The sequence below is a fragment of the Bubalus bubalis genome, chromosome X, assembly GCF_019923935.1.
Source record: "Bubalus bubalis isolate 160015118507 breed Murrah chromosome X, NDDB_SH_1, whole genome shotgun sequence".
Lineage (NCBI taxonomy): Eukaryota > Metazoa > Chordata > Mammalia > Artiodactyla > Bovidae > Bubalus > Bubalus bubalis.
The window spans coordinates 74,022,713-74,047,006 of record NC_059181.1 but is presented as its reverse complement, the minus strand read 5'-3'; the positions used below and the strand labels follow the sequence as shown (position 1 = coordinate 74,047,006).

Genomic DNA, 24,294 nt, shown 5'->3' with positions numbered 1-24,294 from the left:
ATGAGGCTATACTTCATCTCAGTTAAACTGCTAGCATCTGGTACAGTGTGTGGCTTAGAGTAGCAAAGCAGTAAATGATTTGGAGAAGAGATAAAAATGATAATTTCTGTCACTACAGGTCCAATATCCTCAGAGCGGGGTGGAAATGAAGTTAGATTCGTACACTCTGCCTTCACTGCCTCACGTTGAGTCCAATAAGTGGTGTACGTTATATATGTGAATACTGGAAACACGGTGTGTCATCAATACTATGAAGACAACCAGCATAAATACCAACACTGTGAGCAGGACAAGAGGAGAGGGTGGAGTTAGGGAGCGCAGTTGTACCACTTTACTTTAAACGGATTTTCCTGCCTCCAGCTTCTACGAGGCTAATGTATACTGGACTAAAACCCCTGCCTTGATATTTGTCACTAAATACCAAATGGGCGTGCCTCGGTGTATAGCGCACCTGCTTTGGCAAGCACTGAAAGCAGGTATTCCTGGAGTCTTCTGACACTGACTCCTCCAAATGCTCATGAGGGGCCCCAGCTCCCAAACCTTTTTTGGGACTCCTGCCGGCAAGGCTGCTCCGTTGACTTGCGAGGGCCTGCTGAGCATGTGTGAACAGCGCCGCGCATGCGCCGTGGAGCGCGCAGGTTTACCGAGGAGCTAGCAGAGGATTTTACTACGCATCTCCAGCCTTCCCTGCCCACTAAGCCCCCTTCCCCTCTCTCCCAACCCCCACCACGCGATCCCTCGCATCACCCCGCCTCCCCCTCCGCAGCGCCCCCCCCCCCCCCATCCCCGCTTCACCCTAGGCTGGGGAATCTCCATTGACGTTTGGGTGACGCTGCCGTGCCCCCGCGGTCGGGAGTTCCAGGCGCCTCACAGGTAACGCCGCCGCTGCCGCCATATTGACAGAGCTGGGAGGGGGCCCGAGGGAGCGGGGAGATGGCGAGGGGGCGGGGGGGGAGTCACCGCCGAACGACTGTCGCGGCGTTGGCGGCAGTGGTGAGCACAAACCGAGCGGCAGCTCTTGGAGAGGCAGCACAGAGTTGTCTTCTCCGTGGGGAGCAGCAGCCTGCGGTGGCGACGACCCCTCGCTCCGAGTCTTTGAGGGACCCCACGACGAAGGCAGCTGTTGCTGAAGGCGAGGCTGGGGATCCCGGCGGTGGCGGCGGCGCAGTGGCAGGCAGGCTCCAAAAACGGGATGCGCGGCCGCTCGGGCAGTTGGCAGCTCCTGCTCGAGTGCTCCTGAAGGGGCGATGCTACCGTTCGCTCCTCAAGACGAGCCCTGGAACCAAGAAATGGAGGTGTTTGGCGGCAGCGCAAGCAGCGTCGAGGTTAGTATGGTGGCCAAGAGGGGTTGGGGCCACCCCCTTCCTCCTCTGAAGACCGTTGCTGGGGGGCTCAGGGGAGAAGGGGCATGGGGCTGGGAAGCGAGGTGCCAGGCCAGGCCCCTGAGGCTGCGGGGCGGCGGACAACGCTCTGCCCGAACCGCGCTTTCTCTTGGGAGCCGGCGGGGATTGGGTGGCGGGCTCGGGAGTCAGGAGTAAGTGCAGCCCGGGCCGGGCTTGGCCTCGGGGGAGTATCTGCCTTGCGGGCCACGCCAGAGTTGTGACTAAGTTTCTTCACTTTTCGACCTGAAGTGGAACTGGGGGATACGCCAGGTGCCCGCGCCTGGCTCCACATGTTTCTCTTTCTCCGCTGCGCCAAGTGTGCTAGCTGCCAATTTGAGGGACAGCTGCTGACTCCAGCTCTCTATTTGAACACCGGGTGCTTTAGGAACCCAGCGCAACAGAAACAGCAAGGTGACGAACTCTGGGGACATTTACACATAGGGATGAATGCTCCTTAGTTACTTTTCTCATTTCTTTGTGGCTTGTTGTGGTTCTTTGTAACAACCAAAGTGGAGATTAACTGGAGGCAAGGTTTCTTTATCTACACTCAGGTGATGTTCTGCAGCCTCCTTGGCGGTCTCCTGAATTCTACCGCCCTCTTCCGCCCCTTCTCCCTTTGCCCAACTGCTGTCCCCGCCCCGTTGGTCAGTGAAAGAACAGGCAAAGTAAACTCCAGCCCTTATAAGAGGAATCTTTGGTAAGACAGCGAGGTTCAACCAAAATATTTTGGTTCGCCTCTCTTCCCGCTCTTCTTACTTCCGAAACTGTTCTGGTTACGCTTTGGTCAGCTGTGCAGTGAGAACTCAGATGTGCACAGGTTCTTTGTTTTTTATTATTGTTGCTTTGTTGTTTTTGTTGTTACTGTTAGAAGCAGGCAGCGTTTAAAAACAAAAACAAGACTTTTGGGAAAGTCGGATGTTTTTCTGATAACCTAATCAATTGACAGTCTGGCAGTACAGTAGAGGCCATCACGATGACAGATCTAAAATTTTGAAGGCCAAATTGATTCACAGTAGGATATTTTGAGGTAGGACTCGAAATCCTCCACATCTCTAGGTGCAGATTTGTCTTTTAAGAACTTGCTTCATCCTTAAAAATATACTTTGGACTGCTTTCTGTTTAATTTGTTCTTTTTCTTTTCAAATTTCCAACTGAGCTGGGGTTAAAATTACATGCCAGAATAACATTTAATAAGACATGTAGTAGAAATATGGAAGAAGTCTAAAGTTGAACCCTCTCTATTTATAGGAATTATTTTACTAGTACACTAAGGAATTCCTAGATACATTGTAATATTCTACATCTCTTAAGAACAGGATAAATGAAGAGGGGTTTGTTTCTTCTTGGAATGTTTCATACTTGCAAGAATTTTCTAGAAGATTACTCAAGGGAAGAGGAAATTTGTTTAATTTGTGTATGTAATCTTTTGACTTATAGTTCTAGGCATCTGGTTTATAAGAACAGTTAAATGTTTGGATAAAAGGTTGGGATGGGAGGGGGGAACCATTCGCATGCTTGCTATTATTTTTGTTAACTTTGAATGTAGAAATGTTTTAAATTGTAATTACCACATATGGTTTTTTTTTTTTATTGTTTGCAGTATGTTTTAGGTATTATAGAGATTTAACAATGGGTCTCTCTACCTCAGCAATTTGGAAAAATACTGGAGTGGAAATTGTTAATCCCTATGAAGTAAAACGAAAGGTGAAGGTAATGTGGTAAAGAGAGTATTTCTGCCTTCTTTGTCTAAAACAGTTACAATTGGTTAGATTTAACCCTGCAAGTGCCTTAATTAAACTTTTTTCTAAAACAAATATTCTAGGTGAAAACTAACCACTGCATCTGACCTGCTTAGACCTGTTTAGTACTCAGAAAGGTTATGTTGTTTTTTTTTTTTGTTGTTGTTATTGATGTTTGTTTATAATGGCTTTCTTTTGATAAGGAGACACTTTTACTTCCCAGAATTTATATTTATTTTAATTACATGTTTGTTGATGTTGGCTTTGGAAATGTTAACCGTTGAATGTGAGCTTTGCAGCCCTCAATCATGATAGTTTTTAGGACTAAGGGTGCTTTCATTGTAGAATATATTTTTTGAATATGTGTTGAAATCCTTAAAGAAAATGTAAGTACGAATCTGTTAACTTTAATGTTAAAGGAAACTTTAATGTCTATTTCTGTGTATGTTAAATCCTGATAAAATTAAAGATTGTATACACTATCATATTTTGTGGAATCTTTTTCAATATCTTTTGCTGTCTTGTTTCATGGGCAGTTGTTAACCTTTGAATTATCATTCAGAAGTGTGATAATTGGTTGTTTAGCCTCTTAACATGTTTTTGCACAGGAAAAAAATTATTAAGGATAGTTATGTTTTTATACCAGTGCACAGTAACGAGGTATAATGATGAAGAGTCTAATCACTGTAACATTGTTCAATGGGAAATGTGTCAGAGGTTTCAAATAAGAATTAGATTGGTTCCAGTGAGAGGTGGAGAATGGGCCTGAAAGGGGAAGTATCAGCTCTATTGGCTCCTGAGAAATAGGGTTCTTGGGAGAGGGGAAAATAGGATAAGCAAGAAGCTTTGGTTGTGAGAGCTCTTGCAGGGACTGTCTCAATTAGATCTATTGGGAATAGGGACTTCAAAGGATATTATCCTTCAGGCAGCCATAATTTTAGCTATTGCCTGAATTCTGTCAGCATCAGGGAAGAGATATGATGATGAAAACCCTAATCACTGTAAAATTGTCCTGTGGGAAAATGTGTCAGAGGTTTCAGGTAAGAATTAGGAGGTGTGATGGCTGTTGATCATTCCTGGACAAAGGTCATTAAGAATAGCCTCTTTTAGTAGTAAAGTGGACTTTTCATGAAGTAGTGCCAATGTACACAGTTTGTGCATTTTTTGTTTTGGTGATAGAGTACTTGATTCCTGATGGAGTTTGTTATAGAATTTTCAAATTGTATATTCTATCACCATATTATATTAAATATTTATTGGTACTTTTATATTATTTTTTAGCATACTGCTTTTGTTTAAGGAAGTTAGTTTTGAAAGTAATACAATTCATTGCTAAAACAGTTTGGGGCTAAAGCCACTGACTCTAAAAATTTAACTAGGACATCAGATATATGGCAGATTGGGAAAAACTGCTAATTTTAATTAATTTCATGAGACCCTGTAGTAATAGAGGAAAGAATGTGGGCTTTGGAGGCCAGTTTAATCTAGGTTCCAATTTCACATCCAACTTACACTAGCTCCACTGCAAGTTACCTAACCTCTCTGAGCTTCAGTTTCTTCATCTCTAAATGGGAGAAGAACTGTCTTCAAGAGTTGTTATATAAAAACTAAATACTAAATACCTTGCTGTGTTTAATTCCTTAGCAAAATGATTTGCACATAGTATGTATCCAGTTCCTTCTCTTTCCCCACAGTCAACTCTTTTTTTCTGCCCCTAAATTCTGAATTATTGTCAACTATATTAAAACCTCGGGATTTAGATAGTCATGGTCATAGCTCCAGTTTTCCTTATTACTAGTGGTTTTTTCATAAGATCTCCTTCTTAGGTCATTTCATTTAAGTATATTGATCACATTTGTAATGATAGGATAATTAAGGATGAAATATGAAGTTATATTTAGAAACACTTTGGGGGATAAGAAGAGGCAAATGATTTGTTATAACTAGCTAATGAGATGTTTCATTGACATTTTTCCTATTTTGAAATTTTTTCATGGTAGGAATTGGTTCAGTTCATGAAGTGTTTATTGGGTACAAGGCAGTCAATATATAGCATTGTAATGTGAAATGTCTAAAGATATACCATCCTGAATCCCGCCCCAACCCCATGGGTTTACATTAAGGTGGGCAAGATAGTCATATGCAGAAACTGCTATTATACACGTTACAAGACCATCAACAATGAGGTGGCTGTGGTGGTGGTTTAGGGAATAGATTTAGTAAGGCATTGTGAAAGAGGTGGAATTTGAGCAGGGCATTGGAGAGTGGATAATATTTTCACAGATTAAAGGAGCCTATTTCTGGTGGATGAGGGCAGTGTAAGCAAAGGCATGGATGTGTTCTTGGAGGAAGGAGGAGTATGGTTTGCTAGGATATAAGTCTATGATGTGAGAATGGGAATGCAGTGTGATATGAGGTATTCATCTAAAGGTAGGCAAGGCCCGGATTGTATGGGGCTTTTAAAGCTAGTTTAAAGATTTTCAGTGTTCTGTAAATGGGAGCTACTGAAGATTTTTGAGATCATGAATGACATGACCAGATCTGTGCTGGCAATAGCTGATGGCAGCGTGTAGGATGGATTGGAGTTGGGGAGAGACTGAGGGTGGGGAATTTTAATCAGTGAAAGTAATAGTGAGTTTTTTAACAAAGACAGAAGGCAGTAGAAAGGAGAAGACTGAGGGAGAGACCTTGAAGAGTTAAAATAGTTTAACAGCTGATCAGATATTAGGGAGTAAGAGAAATTAGAAGTATTGTGGTAGGACTTAATTCAATATAACATATTTAATACATGCTTGCCAGTAAAAGTGTCTATGTTAGCCACTTAGTGCTACTGCTGCTAAGTCGCTTCAGTCATGTCCGACTCTGTGCGACCCCATAGATGGAAGCCCACCAGGCTCCCCCATCCTTGGGATTCTTCAAGCAAGAACACTGGAGTGGGTTGCCATTTCTTTCTCCAATGCATGAAAGTGAAAAGTGAAAGTGAAGTCGCTCAGTTGTGTCCGACTCTTCGCGACCCCATTGACTGCAGCCTACCAGGCTCCTCAGTCCATGGGATTTTCCAGGCAAGAGTACTGGAGTGGGGTGCCACTGCCTTCTCTGATGTTAGCCACTAGACTAGTATAAAGATAAACAAATATTTGCAGCGTAGGGAGATAGAAAGCTAAAACAACACTGCCCCAGTAGTGTCTTAAACAAGAGCAAACCACTCTAAAGATTTCTGGCTATGCTTGGCATGCTTAAAATCTTTACTTCTAAAGGTGAATACGGTTATTACTAGCTGAAAAGTTTTTCAGTGCTTTTAAATTAGTGCTTTAGCCTGAAATTTTTGCTTTATCAGTATTCATCTTAAATAGCAGCCCACGAGTGCAGAGGGCTGTGCTGAAAATAGTAACTGGTGCTTTTTTCTAGAATGCAATAAAGAGAACAGGGATATCTGTTTTTCTTATATACTCTCACCAGGTTTATTTGGACTAGAAAGAGGGGAGTGGCCAACAGGGCCCTGACCCCAGCCCACCACTGATGCCTTCCCAGTTTTTCCAAGACTATCTTACTTTAAGCCAGTCTGGTCTGGAAATATTCAGGCCAGTTCCTTCAGGGCAGAGCCTCTGTATTTCCCTACCTTGATTTTTTTCTTCAAGAGAGGTAATCATTACCTCACCATTCCAAAATAAGGCCTGACTTGGTTCTATTGCTTTCTCCGGTCATATTGTTTCTGTACCACCCCTTTCAGTCTCTCTCATGTATAATTTTGAGAGGGAAATATAAGATTTTTTTTTCCTGTTCTTGTAATTTCTCTCTTGGTGGATGCTGTCATTATCTTTAGCCAGCAGTTCTCAAAGTCTGGTAAGTACTTGGAATCTTGAGGTCTTAACTTTTAGTACTTTGTCAAAATTTGCTGTATAATGTTTATACATTTTTGTGATTTCCAGAGATAATTTACTGTTCTTGATGATGGTTTTATTTTCTTTGTCTATATTGTTTTCTTTTGGTTTGTTTTTAGGTGGAAAGAGAGTTGAAAAGAAAAGAGATTTAATTTATTTTATTTTTGGCTCCATTGAGTCTTCTTTGCTGCTTGTGGGCTTTCTCTAGTTGCTGTGAGTGGGGGCTACTCTCTAGTTGTGGTACTCAGGCTTCTCACTGCAGTGGCTTCTTTTGTTGTAGAGCACTGGCTCTAGGTGTGCGGGCTTCAGTTGTTGCAGCTTGTGAGCTCTAGAGCACAGGCTCAGTTGCTCCTCAATGACATGTGGGACCCTTCCAGACCAGGGGTTGAACCCACATTTCCTGCACTTGCAGGCAGATTCCTAACCACTGGACCACCAGGGAGGTCCCAGGAGAGAGATTTAGAGCTAAGTTTGAACTGGCTTTTGTAGATAATAGAGATGTTTTCTGAATTGCCCTGGAGGCATTCTAAGCAACTGATTTTGCTGCTAGATTTTAACTCTTATCTGTACATTTGAAGTAGGTCCTGCTGTGTGTGTGTGTGTTGGTATGTGAGGGAGAGAGAAAGAGATTGAGAGGGAATTACTTGCTTCCATTTCACAAAGTATTTTGATGGTTTATAGGAGATAAGAGCCAATAAGAATTATTTTGATATTCAGGATAAGAGGAAACAGCATAGAAGGTATATGGAAAGGATGGAGGATGGGGTTGGAGGGTGAACTAGAACACAGATAAGATGCTCTAAAGGTCTGCTACATATTTAAAATATAGTTTAATTTCAAATTTGTCCTTGTTTTCCATGGGCTGGTAGTTTTTAGTTCTGATCGTACAGCGGATGGAGCTTCCCTGGTGGCTCAGTGGTAAAAAACACACCTGCCAATGTAGGAAACACAGGTTCAATCCCTGGGTCAGGAAGATCCCCTGGAGAAGGAAATGGCAACCCACTCCAATATTGTTGCCTGGGAAATCCCATGGACAGAGGAACCTGGTGGGCTACAATCCATGGGGTCTCAAAAGAGTTGGATACGACTTAGTGACTAAATAACAACATCATAGATCAGAGATATCTGGGAATTAAAAAAAAATATTTCCATGATGGTGCCTAACTCACAGAGATTCATATTTAACTAATCTGGTGAGTGTCTGGGCATCATTTCCTAGGTGATTGTGATGTACAGCCAATGATAAAGAGCCACAGCTCTATGCCAAAAGGAAAAATAGTCATGTAGTTCTCATTATCCAACAGGAAAAAAAGCGTCTGTCAATTCCTAAGCCAGCAATTAGCTGTAAAATAAATCTTCTGTGAGTTATGTGTTTTGTATATTTTATTCTTTTGTTCTAAGATATGATGGGAGCAGAGGAAGTATTTGAAGTATCTTGTATACTCTTTCTGTGTAGATTTGAGGAATTTCCTTTTCTATAAGAGAAAAAAAAGTTTAGTGACCTGTTTTAACCTTATAATTTGGAAGCTAAGTAATCTGCATACCTTACTACTAGCTAAGGGGATAGTGACTCCATTGTGAATAAAATATCCCTTCACTAACAAAAATTTCAAAGGCCACAAATAATTATTCTTACTATGGGACCTATCTCTCTTTCCTGTAAAGTGGTTGGGGACAGACTTTAAGAGGATATGTAGTAATATTAGCACCTAATGTAAATTTTTTAGTCAAAAAGACGTTGGAATCCATTCCATCTTAAATGTATCTCTTAAAGGAAGAAGAAACAACATTTATTGAACATGTATTATCTCTTCAGTTTTACTAACTCTTCAAACCAGTTTGGTATGAAAAGGTGTATCTTTTTAACAGATGAGAAAGACAAAAATCAGTGGAAGGCACAGTTGGAATTTGAACTGAGAAAATTTTAAATTCATGTTTTTCCTTGTATACATTATTGTCCCCCTTAAAAAGATTTTATTGAAGATGAGAAGACATAGACAAGTTGTTGACAACCATATCAGATCAGTAAATCAGAACTGCTGATTGAATAGCTATATTTCCTCAAAATAAAGGTCAATAAAATCCAAGAAGGTTTTTTTGTATACATAGACAGGTTAATTCTCAATTTCATATATAAAAGCATGGGACTTAGAGTATCTAAAACAGTTTTGAAAAAACTAAAATGCAAGAAATCACTCAATATAGGGTTGTAAGGCAGTAACAACAAATTAAAGCAGTGTGGTATTGGAAGAATAAACATATAGATCAGTGGAACAGAATAGGGAATTCAGAAATAGTCCACTCAAATAGGCTCAACTGATTTCTGAGAAAAGTGCAGAAGCAGAATAAAGGTCTTCAGTTTCCTTATATATAAAATGGAAATTAATGTGTTTATCTCTGATTATTTTGAGAAGTAAATAAAATAATTGTTCTTTGCATATATTATCTGACAAGAATAATAAAGTTATTGTTGTTTTTAATAAAATAACATTTAGGTGTCTTACACAAAGGACTTCTTTTACTCTGATAAATAACTCAATGGAAAATTTAAACTTGTTTCACATTCCCCAAGGTTGTATTTTAATGAAATTACAAGGACCTCATATCTCTAAGAAATTAATACAGTGAGAATTGCTACTAAAGAATACCATGTATGTACACATGCCATGTAAAAATGTGTGTTCATCTGTAGTATCTTTTGAAAGTAAAATTTTCCAAAGCATATGTTGTAGTTTGCATTAGACTGACCAGATGACCAGTGTCTTAGCATGGGGAACATTTTGGAGCTATTTAGAACCATTAAAGTCATTAGCGCTGATTTCAACCAAGGAGAGTAAACAAATTCCTGCCTGAACAGTAACCAGGGAAGCTGCTTTACTGTCATTGGACCAAAGTTTTAAAATGTTCCACAGATACCTTCTAATGTACATATAATATTGATATGCTTAGTTCAACTCATAGTAACCTATCATTTGCACAACTACCAGTCCTTTTAAAAACATGATGATACTCAGATTGGTTTTAATTGGTTCTAAATGTTATTTTGCATTTATTCAGCAAATGATCATTAAATGCCTGCATGTGTAGATTGTTGTGTTAGTTACTAGATATAATTCATTTGCTTATTGTTCTGGGTTTCTACCTTGAAAGCTGAAAACCAATTAACTGTATATCTGCCCATTCTTCATAATCACAAGGAAATGTCGGAAGGGACAGTATATTATATCACAACAACCAGCAAATTTAGGCTGATAGAAAACTTTTTAAAACTTTATTTTTTTCTGGGATAGTAAGGAAAGTTATGACCAACCTAGATAGCATATTCAAAAGCAGAGACATTACTTTGCCAACAAAGGTCCATCTAGTCAAGGCTATGGTTTGTCCTGTGGTCATGTATGGATGTGAGAGTTGGACTGTGAAGAAGGCTGTGCGCCAAAGAATTGATGCTTTTGAACTGTGGTGTTGGAGAAGACTCTTGAGAGTCCCTTGGACTTCAAGGAGATCCAACAAGTCCATTCTTGAGGAGATCTGCCCTGGGATTTCTTTGGAAGGACTGATGCTAAAGCTGAAACTCCAGTACTTTGGCCACCTCATGTGAAGAGTTGACTCATTGGAAGAGACTCTGATGCTGGGAGGGATTGGGGGCAGGAGGAGAAGGGGACGACAGAGGATGAGATGGCTGGATGGCATCGCTGACTCTATGGATGTGAGTCTGAGTGAACTCTGGGAGTTGGTGATGGACAGGGAGGCCTGGCGTGCTGCAATTCATGGGGTCGCAAAGAGTCAGACACGACTGAGCGACTGAACTGAACTGAATGTTCTAATTCCATACTCCTGTGAAATTACTCACAAGTTCACTGATAACTCCTCCTTTGCTTTTCAAAAATATTGGTAGTTTTAAAAAATAGTCATAGATTTCCTCCTATTCAAATCAGCTGTCAAGAGTAGAGCCTCGGTATATATGGGGATTCTATTTGTGTCTTATTTTTGCTTTAGGTACCTCTCCTTACTCCTGGCATTGGATTATGGCAGTTAAAGAGGATTATTCTTTGGAGGCATGTGTCCCTTTTGCTTTTATTTAGTGCTCTTCTACAGTCATTTTTGCTGCATGGGAAAGGAAACATTTTTCCTAATGAATTGCCTTTGAATTGGGGTCTCTTAGTTCTTGACGTTGAAATAATACAGAGTCTACAGGTTGGTTTTCTGGGTTAGCAAGTTATCCTTCAAGTTACTAGTGTTTGATTTTGTGTATTTCACCTCTAACTTTTCTGAGGTGTATACTAAAATAACTAGTAAAATTTTGAAATTATATTTATCCTCATTATTTTCATAGCGAGATTGTTCAGAAGCTGGATAGCAAGATCAGTAATACCTTATGTGACCAATTTTAGCATACTGTACATGTAAGCAGTCTCTGGGAAGCCTGGGTTTGTCTAAATAGCAATAGGTCTGACTTCAGCCTTTTTATTTAAACTATTGGGCTCTATGTTGCAGAAAGATTATTAAGAGGGCCATGGCATGGCATGGTTTTTCTAGAAATAATGTCTCTGAAGATTTAGAGTGATCTTGAATTAGGGTATTACTTTGAAGACTGATTCTAATTGAATAAACTTAGTAACTTTAGAGTCATTATCTCTTTTTAATTTGAGAGGAACAGAAATGTCATCATCATTGTTTCAGATTTTACATTTTTAGATTCTATGTTTTAAAAAGTAGTGTACTTGACTTTATTTGTTTTAAATACTTGTAACAGTATGGCACAAGTGAAATATTGAAAAAGATTTGGGTGAATAATGTGAGTTCCAAAAAGTGAACTAAGTATTCATTAGTCTGTTATTAGAGTTAACAGCATCTAAAAATCTAACATACCCTTCTTCCTGCCTTCAGGGAGATGGCAAGTTTCTGCTAGTAAAATTATTGGTTTCAAAAAGCATGGAAAATAATCTATTCTGCTGGCATTTTTTTTAATTTACAAGGATACAGGAACATTGGAGTATAAGTAAATTGAAAATACAGCTTGAGTGTTATGAAATTGTGAACATAATCAGGGGAAAGCAATATTCTGTGTGTACTGCAGCAGTTATAGGCCCATAGCATAGATAATTTTAGTTTGTTCTTTCTTTGCTAGGCCAACTTGGTTCAGTTCAGTTGCTCAGTCGTATCTGACTCTTTGCAACCACATGGACTGCAGCACTCCAGGCTTCCCTGTCCATCACCAACTGCCGGAGGCTGCTCAAACTCATGTCCATTGTGTCAGTGATGCCATCCAACCATCTCATCCTCTGTCATCCCCTTCTCCCGCCTTCAGTTTTTCCCAGCATCAGGATCTTTTCCAATAAGTTGGTGCTTCCCATCATGTGGCCAAAGTATTGGAGTTTCAGTTTCAGCATCAGTCCTTCCAGTGAATACTCAGGACTGATTTCCTTTAGGATGGACTGGTTGGATCTCCTGGCAGTCTCCTCCAACACCACAGTTGAAAAGCATCAATTTTTCGGTGCTCAGCTTTCTTTATAGTCCAACTCTCACATCCATACGTGACTACTGGAAAAACCATAGCTTTGACTAGACAGACCTTTCTTGGCAAAGTAATGTCTCTGCTTTTTAATATGCTGTTTAGGTTGGTCATGGCTTTTCTTCCAAGGAGCAAGCGTCTTTTAATTTCATGACTGCAGCCACCATCTGCAGTGGTTTTGGAGCCCATGAAAATCAAGTCTGCCACTGTTTCCATTGTTTCCCCATCTATTTGCCATGAAGTGATGGGACCAGATGCCATGATCTTAGTTTTATGAATGTTAAGCTTTAAGTCAAAATTTTCACTCTCCTCTTTCACTTTCATCAAGAGGCTCTTTAGTTCTCCCTTTCTGCCATAAAGGTGGTGTCATCTGCATATCTGAGATTATTGATATTTTCCCCTGCAATCTTGATTCCAGCTTGTGCTTCATCCAGCCAAGTGTTTCTCATGATGTATTCTGCATATAAGTTAAATAAGCAGGGTGACGATATACAGCCTTGATGTACTCCTTTTCGTATTTGGAGCCAGTCTGTTGTTCCATGTCCACTTCTAACTGTTGCTTCCTGACCTGCATACAGGTTTCTCAAGAGGCAGGTCAGGTGGTCTGGGATTCCCATCTCTTGAAGAATTTTCCACAGTGTATTATGATCCACACAGTCAAAGGCTTTGGCATAGTCAATAAAGCAGAGATAGATGTTTTTCTGGAATTCTCTTGCTTTTTTGATGATCCAGCAGATGCTGGCACTTTGGTCGCTTGTTCTTCTGCCATTTCTAAAACCAGCTTGAACATCTGGAAGTTCACAGTTCATGTATTACTGAAGCTGGGCTTGGAGAATTTTGAGCATTACTTCACTAGCATATGAAATGAGTGCAATTGTGAGGTAGTTTGAGCATTCTTTGGAATTGCCTTTCTTTGGGATTGGAATGAAAACTGACCTTTTCCATTCCTGTGGCCACTGCTGAGTTTTCCAAATTTGCTGGCATATTGAGTGCAGCACATACACAGCATCATCTTTGAGGATTTGAAATAGCTTAACTGGAATTCCATCACCTCCACTAGCTTTGTTCATAGTGATGCTTCCTAAGGCCCACTTGACTTCACATTCCAGGATGTCTGGCTCTAGGCGAGTGACCACGTCATCGTGGTTATCTGGGTCATGAAGATCTTTTTTGTATAGTTCTTCTGTGTATTCTTGCCACCTCTTCTTAATACCTTCTGCTTCAGTTTGGAGCCCATCTTTGCATGAAATAGTGCCTTGGTATCTCTAATTTTCTTGAAGAGATCTCTAGTCTTTCCTATTCTATTGTTTTCCTCTATTTCTTCACACTGGTCACTGAGGAAGGCTTTCATATCTCTCCTTGCTGTTCTTTGGAACACTGCATTCGGTTGTGTATATCTTTCCTTTTCTCCTTTGCCTTGCACTTCTTTTCTTTTCTCAGCTATTTGTAAGGCCTCATCAGACTACCATCTTGCCAGTGTTCAGAAGTTGTTTTGTGGAAGTTGCTCAGCATTCAAATGATCTTTTGATGAAATTGTGGGGGAGAAAGTGGTCTCTATGTCCTATTCCTCTGCCATGTAGTATGAAATATGGCCAACTTGGTACTCTTGTGCATTTTTAAATGTTATGCTTCTAATTACTAAAAAATTAGATAGTTTAGATTAAGGTGTGGTAAACTTTTTCTGTTAAGAGCCAAATAAATATTTTAGAGTTTGTTTGCTTTTTATAACTTCTATTACATATTTTTAAAATGTTAAAAAATTGCCTGTGTGTCACCGTTTAGATAAATGGTTTTGGAATGTCGTTTACAAAGTTGTTTGTACTAATCTCCTGACAAAATTTAGGGTTAGGAGTCTAACTGTAAAAAATAAAAAAGAAAATTTGAAGCAAATCCCATGAAATATTTGAAGTATCAAGAATTTACAAAGACTTATTTTGAAAAATATCTTATGAATGACCCAAACTGTGTATTTTTCAAATGATTTTGAAAGAATTGAATTTCTATTGGCTGTTAGAATTTAAAATTGTCAGAAATCATAAGTAGGATGACTACTGCAAATACTTTATGAAATTAAGTTTCAAAGTTTTTAAATGTTTCAAGTAAGAATATTAATAAAAAATAAGGAAAATCTCTGGTAGTTACTTACTACTGAAGTTATTTTTTACATTTAATTCATTGAGATTATAAATTCAGTCATTCCATTCCACAAATTTTTCCAGGATTAATTATGTTCTGGATAATATGCTAGATACTGGGGTTATAAATAATAAAATAAAATTAAATTAAATTAAAAAAAAAGAAAAACCTAAAAAAAAAAAAAAAAAGAATCATAAGACATGATCCTTTTCCTCAGGGAGCTTACAGTGTGATTGAGGGATGGAACAGATATTTAATATGTAAGACAGTGTTTAGGGATAGAAGTCTGTGTCTGTTAAGTGAGAAGAAATAAAAAGGAAGATATAACATTGAGTTTTGATAAAGATGAGCTGATATTCAAAAACACAGGTAACCTGAAATGGTAAATACTTCAAAGATGATTCATACTTAAATTGGACTCTGTTTTTTATGCTTTGATTTGAACATGAGTGTGTTTTAACAGCTAATTTACTTTAGAGCAGAGTCTCTTGTGGCTGCCTGCATGATCAGTCATGTCCAACTCTGTGACCCCATGGACTGTAGCCCGCCATGTTCCTCTGTCCATGGGATTTCCCAGGCAAGAATACTGGAGTGGGTTGCCATTTCCTTCTGCAGGGGATCTTCCCAACCCAGGGTTTGAACCCACGTTTTTGCATGTCTTACATTGGCAGGTGGATTCTTTATGACTGTGCCCACTTGGGAAGCCCAGCAGAGTCTCATCATTGTTTTTAAATACCTGACGAATAGAGTAACTTAGAGGCAGTATACTCTTGCTTATCCTGAGAATCTCTTTAAAAGGTAACTCTTTAAGGGGAATTCCCTGGAGGTCCAGTGGTTAAAGCTGTGCTTTTGATCCTTGATCAGAGAACTAAGATCCCACAGGCCTGTGCGGTGTGGCCACACACACACAAATAACTGAACAGATATATTGAAACAGAATTCAGTTCAGTTCAGTTCAGTTGCTCAGTCATGTCTGACTCTTTGCGACCCCATGGACTGGAGCATGCCAGGCTTCTCTGTCCATCACCAGCTCTCAGAGCTTGCTCAGACTCATGTCCATCTAGTCGGTGATGCCATCCAACCATCTCATTCTCTGTTGTCCCCTTCTTCTCCTGCCTTCAATCTTTCCCAGCATCAGGGTCTTTTCAAATGAGTCAGTTCTTCACATGATGTGGCCAAAGTATTGGAGTTTCAGCTTCAACATCAGTCCTTCCAATGAATATTCAGGACTGATTTCCTTTAGGATGGACTGGTTGGATCTCCTTGCAGTCCAAGGGACTCTCTAGAGTCTTCTCCAGCACCACAGTTCAAAAGCATCAATTCTTCAGCACTCAGCTTTGTTTATAGTCCAACTCTCACATCCATACATGACTACTGGAAAAACCATAGCCTTGACTATTCGGACCTTTGTCTGCAAAGTAATGTCTCTGCTTTTTAATATGCTGTCTAGTTTGGTCATAGCTTTTCTTCCAAGGAACAAGCGTCTTTTAATTTCATGGCTGCAGCTACCATTTGCAGTGGTTTTGGAGCCCCCCCCCCAAAACAAAGTCTGTCACTGTTTCCGTTGTTTCCCCATCTATTTGCCATGAAGTGATGGGACTGGATGACATGATCTTAGTTTTCTGAATGTTGAATTTTAAGCCAACTTTTTCACTCTCCTCTTTCACTTTCATCAGGAGGCTCCTTAGTTTTTTGCTTTCTGCCATAAGGGTGGTGTCATCTGCATATCTAAAGTTTTTGATATTTTTCCCTGCAATCTTGATTCCAGCTTGTGTTTCATCCAGCCCAGCATTTCCCATGATGTACTCTGCATATAAGTTAAATAAGCAGAGTGACAATATATAGCCTTGACATACTCCTTTCCTGATTTGGAACCAGTTTATTGTTCCATGACCAGTTCTAACTATTGCTTCTTTACCTGCATACACACCTGGAGAAGGGAATGGCAAACCACTTGAGTATTCTTGCCTTGAGGACCCCATGAAAAGTATAAAACAGAATTGCCCTTCTTAAACCTGTGAAGCAGTGACAGTGAGTAGTTATATAGGTATGTTTCAAAGGACTAACCTATTGGGGTGAAAAAAAAACAACAGGATTATGTATAATTAGAAAGCCAGAAAGATCAAAACAAATAATTTTAAATGAATTTTGCAGGTGCTATCAAATTTTCTATAAGTAATGTGTTGACTATAAAATTCAATCTAAAAGATTAAAAAAAAATATTAAAAGCATAAATCTCCTGGAGAAATGACCATAACTAGTAATAAACCTTTGAAAGTATTTAGTAGTTTAAAACTCAGGACGGAGATGAAAACTGGTATGTGGAAAGCAAAACAAAAAGACTAATTTTTGGACATGCCCAACTAAAGGACTATTAGTGAAACTGATAAAGTGCATTATAGTAAAAATATACAAAGATAGTTTTCACTTCTCTCCGGTTTCTGATTGTTCAAGTAAGACATTTATGCATGGAGATATATATATGTATATATTTCAGTTCAATTCAGTTGCTCAGTCGTGTCTGACTCTTAGCAATATGTGTGTATGTACCTTTATAGGTTGACTTGGAAGATTGTTTTCAAGTTGACAAAAAATAGTTGTATTATTATTTAAGAGTAATGTTCTCACAATTGTATGTCAAAACTAAATCTGTTAAATTAGTAGTATATGATGATGTAGCAGTAAGTTTTGATTCACAGGTATATTATTTTGTACATAGGTAGTATTATTCAACTTTGATTAATGGTTAACTAAAATGTTCCATATACTTTTTCCTGTATTTTCTTTTGGCAGGAAAACATTCATGCATCAGGCATTTATTGAGCACATTTGACACTGTGCCAGCTGCTTTAAGAACATAAATATTAATCCTGAAAAAAATGAGGGTTTTCATGATAATATGTTTTGTTGTTACACAGTGAGGTAAAGGTGGGTGTTTGGAAGCTGGATATGATGTTTCTAGGTAACTGCATGATTTCCTTGGAACAAATATTCCTAAGGAACTGTTGAGCAATTTGTCAAAGTTTGTTGATCATACAGGAAAAGGGAGCTATGGATTTGAGTAGGTGAACAGATATGCTGGGAGACTAGATGAATTCTGCACAAGACATGGTGCAGTGATACCAGTAATATTGGAGATAGCTAAGGTAAGGGGATCTCAGAATTCAGTGAGTAATCTGGGGTACACTGATGATATATCTAACGGCTTGTTCTATAGTGGCTAGACTTTGGGAAATGTGAACTAAGAAATAATTTTCCCAGGCGTAAGGTGTCTGGATGAATATTAAGAGAAATAATAATAACATAACTGTAGTGAAGGAACTATCCCAAGAAAAGTCAGCCTCTTAATTTTACAATATAGAGGAGTAAGGGTGGCTTATTGGCCTTGGTTAGTGAAAGAATCCCAAGCTGAATAGATAAATCAGATGCCCAATAATTGGAGCCAGAGGCTTATTCCTAGCAGAGTTCAAGCAAGATCTGTGGTTTTCATAGAATTACCACCAACAGAGGATGCCCACTGTATGTAGTAGGGCATAGAACATTAATAAACCTGTAGCCACAAGGAAGAGTCCCAAAAGTTAGATTCTCCTCAGTCCTTCATTGTCATAATTAAGAGGCAAAAGGGCCAGGGTCCGTTCTTCTGAATTATCATTCTAGGTGTACACCTATTCATGAAAATTTTCACTCCTTGAAAGTGTGTCTATAATGTTAGAAGAAGTATAATGAGTGTTAAGTTGATGCTTCATCAGATATTACAGAATAGAGGACATATCATAACTCTGTGGTAACCAGAATTAGAACAAGGGTAATCAGAGATATTTCACTGATGGAGATCATGAAGAGTATTGGCTTGGTCCAGAGTCTTGGAACAGCCATCTATATCAGGTGTTATCTGCTTTATTTCTGGGTCTAATTTAGCTTTAGGTCTCCAACTGTTTCAGAGGCACATTCAGTTGGAGAAGTCTTTTTAAAATGTGAAACGAATTCAAGAATCAATGCTTTAAAGTTTAGCAGCACAGGGATTGGTTTATAATATGTGATAGGACCCCTTTCATCTGATCTGTAAGGAGTCTATTAAAAGATGTCTTTTCCAATAAACGTAGTCTCCTGGGTGTAAATTGTGGTGTTCTATACCTTCATCCCCTGGATGTGGAAAGATTTTTCAACCGGATGCTCATTTTTCTTCAGAGTCTTAATGATATTTTGACAATAATGTAAAAGATCTCCCTTGACTAGAAGTGGCTCATGTGATCCTGATTCACAAATCTTGGGTCTTCCAGTAATTATTTCAAATGTTTAATATAACTGTGAGTAGCAATTTAAGCCAAGGAAGGCCAAAGGCCTTAGAGAATTTTGCTGATTGAGTTTTGTAAATTATGCCATTAGTCTTTCCCCTAGACCAGAAGATTGGAGATAATAGGCACAGTGGAAATGTAGTATAGGCCAGATCACAAACAGCATTTAGAATTTTTCCAGTGAAATGTGTACTGTTTTCACTACATAATTTCAGGGGAATTCCTCAGGTAGGAATAGTCCTTTCCAACAGTCCTTTGTCCACTGCAAGGGCAGTTGCTTGTTTGTAAGGAAATGATTCTAACCAATGAAAACACATACAAACCATCACCAGAACATGTATATTTATATCCTTGAGAGAGAGGCAGCTGGATATAATCTAGTTGCCAGATAACGAAGGAACCAGGAGGCAAAGGAAAGTGGCCTTGAGAAGTATTAGTAGATTTTCCTGCAATGTACTTAGGACAGATCTGACACCTCTGACGTATTTTGGTCACTACTATGAAAAAGGTTTCCAAAAGTATTGTTTTCCACAGGTTTTAATTTTATTAGTTCCCCCATGAATCATTTGATATGTAATTTTAATATGGTTGCTTGAGTGGCTTCAGAAAGAGCAGAACAGCCATTTGGCCCATACCAAAGCCCAATATGTTGATCAAATGTGTATCCTTCAGAAACCCACCTCTGTTCCTTAAATGTAGCATGCAATTGCCCATCTCTGATAATATCCTTTAGATCTTGGGTGCCTGTCCAAGTAATAGCTAACATGGTGTGAATAGAATGACCAACAGGAGGTTCCTTTGTGGAGCCTGAATCTTGTAATCTTGTAATGCTGCTACCTTAGTAGTTTTATCTACTAACTGGTCCCCTATTCTTTCTCAGTGTTGTCTTTGGAATGCACTAGGACCTTTATTATAGCCAATTGTGACAGCAGGATTGCATCCAGTAAGACCTTAAAAAAGGGATCATTTGCAATTTCATTTCACGCTGGGAGCAGGAGACTTCTCTATTTCCAAAGCATTCCAAAGTCATGAGCTACTCCAAAAGCATACCTGCTTTGTAATTGTTAGCATGTTTGCTAGAGACCTGAGTGCAGGCATGAGTGAGTGCTTATAGGTCAGCTTCAATTTGGGCTGACGAAATTAAGGGCTAAGCTTTGGATTCTATTAAAGTGAAGGGAATAGATACAGTATATCCAATTTTCAGATGTCCATCATTATTTCTTAGGTAGGAGTCATAAGTAAACTAAGAAGCACTGGAGTTGTCTAAAGGTGTTTCTTGTAAATCTGGATGTGGACTAGTCAAAAGATCACTTGTGGTTATGCAGTCATGTGGAGTCTCATCTGTTGGTGATGGTAAGAGAAGAAAAGGATTTAGGGAGTTTCCATGAGACAAAAGTGACATTTGGAGAGGAAAACAATAAGATTTCATGAGGCTTCAGTCCACTAACATATTAAGTGTTGTGGGTAGTATGAGTTCACGAATGCTGCAATAGAGTGAGAGACAAACACTTGTAAAGAAGACCCTGTAACTGTCTCTTCTGTGGCCCACAGAAGAGTAGCAGTGGTTGCTATTGCTCAAAGGCAAGGTGGATGTCCTTGAGTTATGAGTTCCAACTTTTGGCTATAATAGCTGATAGGTGAGCATTTTCCCCTTGGGCTGAACAAGTACACCAAGGGTATTTCTGTTAACTACATGTAACTTCATAGTAGAAAGGGAAGAGAATCACTAGGGTTTCCTATAGGAGGGACAGTGACCAATTTAGTTGTTAAAGTTTTAAAGGCTGACTCAATGTCATAATTCCAAACAAGAGGATTTGGTCTCTTATCATTTGAAAAGGAATAAATGGGTTTTGTATTAAAGGAGAAACTGGGAACCCAGCTTCTACAGTGGGCATCACCAGATGGTCATTATGGAAATCAGATTGATTATATTCTTTGCAGCCGAGGATGGAGAAGCTCTATACAATCAACAAAAACAAGACCAGGAGCTGACTGTGGCTCAGATCATGAACTCCTTATTGCAAAATTCAGACTTAAATTGAAGAAAGTGGGGAAAACCACTAGACCATTCAGGTATGACCTAAATCAAATCCCTTATGATTATACAGTGGAAGTGAGAAATAGATTCAAGGGATTAGATTTGATAGACAGAGTTCCTGAAGAACTATGGATGGAAGTTCGTGACATTGTATGGGAGGCAGGGATCAAGACCATCCCCAAGAAAAAGAAATACAAAAAGGCAAAATGGTTGTCTGAGGAGGCCTTATAAATAGCTGAGAAAAGAAGACAAGTGAAAGGCAAAGGAAAAAAGAAAAAAATATACCCATTTGAATGCAGAGTTCCAAAGAATAGCAAGGAGAGATAGGAAAGCCTTCCTAAGTGATCAGTGCAAAGAAATAAAAGAAAACAATAGAACGGAAAAGACTAGAGATCTCTTCAAGAAAATTAGAGATACCAAGGGAACATTTCATGCAAAGATGGGCTTGATAAAGGACAGAAATGGTATGTACCTAACCAAAGCAGAAGATGTTAAGAAGTGGTGACAAGAATATACAGAAGAACTATACAAAAAAGGTATTAATGACCCAGATGACCATGATGGTGTGATCATTCACCTAAAGCCAGACATCCTGGAATGTGAAGTCAAGTGGGCCTTACAAAGCAGTACTACTAAGCTACTGGAGATGATGAAATTCCAGCTGGGCTATTTCAAATCCTAAAAGATGATGCTGTGAAAGTGCTGCACTCAGCATGCCAGCAAATTTGGAAAACTCATCAGTGGCCACAGGACTGGAAAATGTCAACTTTCATTCCAATCCCAAAGAAATGCAATGCCAAAGAATGTCCAAATTACCACACAATTGTACTCATCTCACACACTAGCAAAGTAATGCTCAAAATTCTCCAAGTGAGGCTTCAAAAGTATGTGAACCTAGAACTTCCAGATATTGAAGCTGGATTTAGGAAAGGCAGAGGAACCAGAGATCAAATGGCCAGCATCTGCTGGATCATAGGAAAAGCAAGAGAATTCCAGAAAAATATCTACCTTGCCAAAGCCTTTTACTGTGTAAATCAGAACAAACTGTGGAAAATTCTTAAAGAGATGGGAATACCAGACCAGCTTACCTGCCTCCTGAGAAATTTGTATGCATATCAAGAAGCAACAGTCAGAACCAGACATAAAACAATGGCCTAGTGCCCAATTGGGAAAGGAGCCCCACAAGGCTGTATATTGTCACCTTGCTTATTTAACTTATATGCAGAGCAAGTTCAGTTAAGTTCAGTCGCTCAGTCATGTCTGACTCTTTGCAACCCCATGGATTGCAGCACGCCAGGCCTCCCTGTCCATCACCAATCCCAGCATTTACTCAAGCTCATATCCGTCGAGTCAGTGATACCATCCAACCATCTCATCCTCTGTCTTCCCCTTCTCCTCCCACCTTCAATCTTTCCCAGCATCAGGGTATTTTCAAATGAGTCAGTTCTTCACATCAGGTGGCCAAAATATTGGAGTTTCAGCTTCAGCATCAGTCCTTTCAGAGTACATCATGCAAATGCTAGGATGGATGAAGCACAAGCTGGAATCAAGATTGCTGGGAGAAATATCAATAACCTCATATATGCAGATGACACCACCTTTATGGCAGAAAGTGAAGAGAACTAAAGAGCCTCTTGATGAAGGTGAAAGAGGAGAGTAAAAAAGCTGGCTTAAAGTTCAACATTAAAAAAACTAAGATCATGGCATCCAGTCCCATCACTTCATGGCAAATAGATGGGTCAACAATGGAAACAGTGACAGATTTTATTTTCCTGGGCTCCAGAATCACTGCAGATGGTGGCTGCAGCCATGAAATTAAAAGACACTTGCTCCTTGGAAGAGAAGCTGTGTCCAACCTAGACAGCATATTAAAAAACAGAGACATTATTTTGCCAACAAAGGTCCATCTAGTCAAAGCTATGGTTTTTCCAGTAATCATGTATGGATGTGAGAAGTCGACCATAAAGAAAGCTGAGCGCCAAATAATTGATACTTTTGAACTGTGGTGTTGGAGAAGACTCTTGATAGTCCCTTGGACTGCAAGGAGATCAAACCAGTCAATCCTAAAGGAAATCAGTTCTGAATATTCATTGCAAGGACTGAAGCTGAAGCTCCAGTACTTTGGCCCCCTAATGCGAATAACTGGATCATTGGAAACGACCCTGATGCTGGGAAAGATTGAAGGCAGGAAGAGAAGGTATCGATAGAGGATGAGATGGTTGGGTGGCATCACTGACTGGATGGTCGTGAGTTTGAGCAAGCTCCAGGAGATGGTAATGGATGGGGAAGCCTGGTATGCTCTAGTCTGTGGGATCACAAAGAGTTGGACATGACTGAGTGACTGAATTGAACTGAAGTTCTACAATAACCTGCTAGCCTGAGAAGGCCTCTCAACTGGCACTTGGTGACAGGAATGGGAAACTGTGATATGCCTTGGATGCTTATAGGATCCAGCATTAGGCTTGATTGAGGGGTGGGTCTTAAATAATTTAAGTATTCTACCTGGGTTTTGTTGACTTAAGGAAAAACACGCAAAATCAGTATGAGTTGAAGTTTTTTTCAGGAACCTTAATGAACACTTTTTTATATGCCCAGGAGACAGCCTCTCCATAGCTCTGGGGGAACTGCTAGGGATCGAACCCAGGTCTCCCACATTGCAGGCAGATTTTTTACTGCCTGAGAGACCAGAGAAGCCCCACAGAGGTAGGAGAGAAGCCAGTATATATATGTATGTATGTATGTATGTATGTGTGTATGTATGTGTGTATATATATATATATATATATATATATATATATATATATGATTTCTTAGCTGGAGAATATGTGCAGGCCAACATACATTTTCCTGAAAGTTTACTGCAAATCATAAAGAACAGATATCTCAAGTTAATGACTTGAGTAATTCTCTATGTATATGAAGATGCAAGAATCTGGGCTCATTAAAATTTTCCCAGATATATATATTTAACTATCTAAGGGGCCTTCTTGTCCAAAGCACAGAGCATCCTGTTATTGTCTTACTTTCAGATTGTGCTGTTGTTCATTGTCTTCAGTGGGTTGTAAGGTAATCCTTGTAGAATTGGGTAGTGAGCAGGAACACTCTGCTTTTCTTTGTTTATATTTCAAAATTTGAAACTTAACCCTTGACACCTAATGTTTTTTGTGTGCTAGCTGAATGAGGCAGTGTAGGCTACCCTTGAGGTTTGCTCTCTCAGTATGGGACTGTAATAAAAGGTCATCCCCATATTAGAGTTACGTAGAGCTATGGGCACAATATAAATCAGCCAAGTCTGGTTTCATTATCTCTGA

General features: G+C 39.4%; 1 protein-coding gene across 15 annotated transcripts in view; it reads left to right on the top strand.

Annotated features, from left to right (window-relative positions):
- The first annotated feature begins 427 nt into the window (after positions 1 to 427).
- The window catches only part of RPS6KA6 (ribosomal protein S6 kinase A6), a 192,300-nt gene continuing 168,433 nt past the window's right edge, over positions 428 to 24,294 (top strand). For 2 of the 15 annotated variants that reach the window (XM_045164542.1, XM_025276973.3), the window contains exons 1-3: positions 912 to 1,325; positions 2,699 to 2,796; positions 2,983 to 3,092. In XM_045164542.1, coding sequence (XP_045020477.1) covers positions 934 to 1,325; positions 2,699 to 2,796; positions 2,983 to 3,092 — 600 coding nt within the window. In that variant the 5' untranslated portion in view covers positions 912 to 933. Of the gene's footprint in view, positions 874 to 908; positions 1,326 to 1,367; positions 2,797 to 2,982; positions 3,093 to 24,294 lie in introns of those variants that run through there. The other 13 variants (XM_025276986.3, XM_025276983.3, XM_025276979.3 and 10 more) reach the window with 12 other exon arrangements.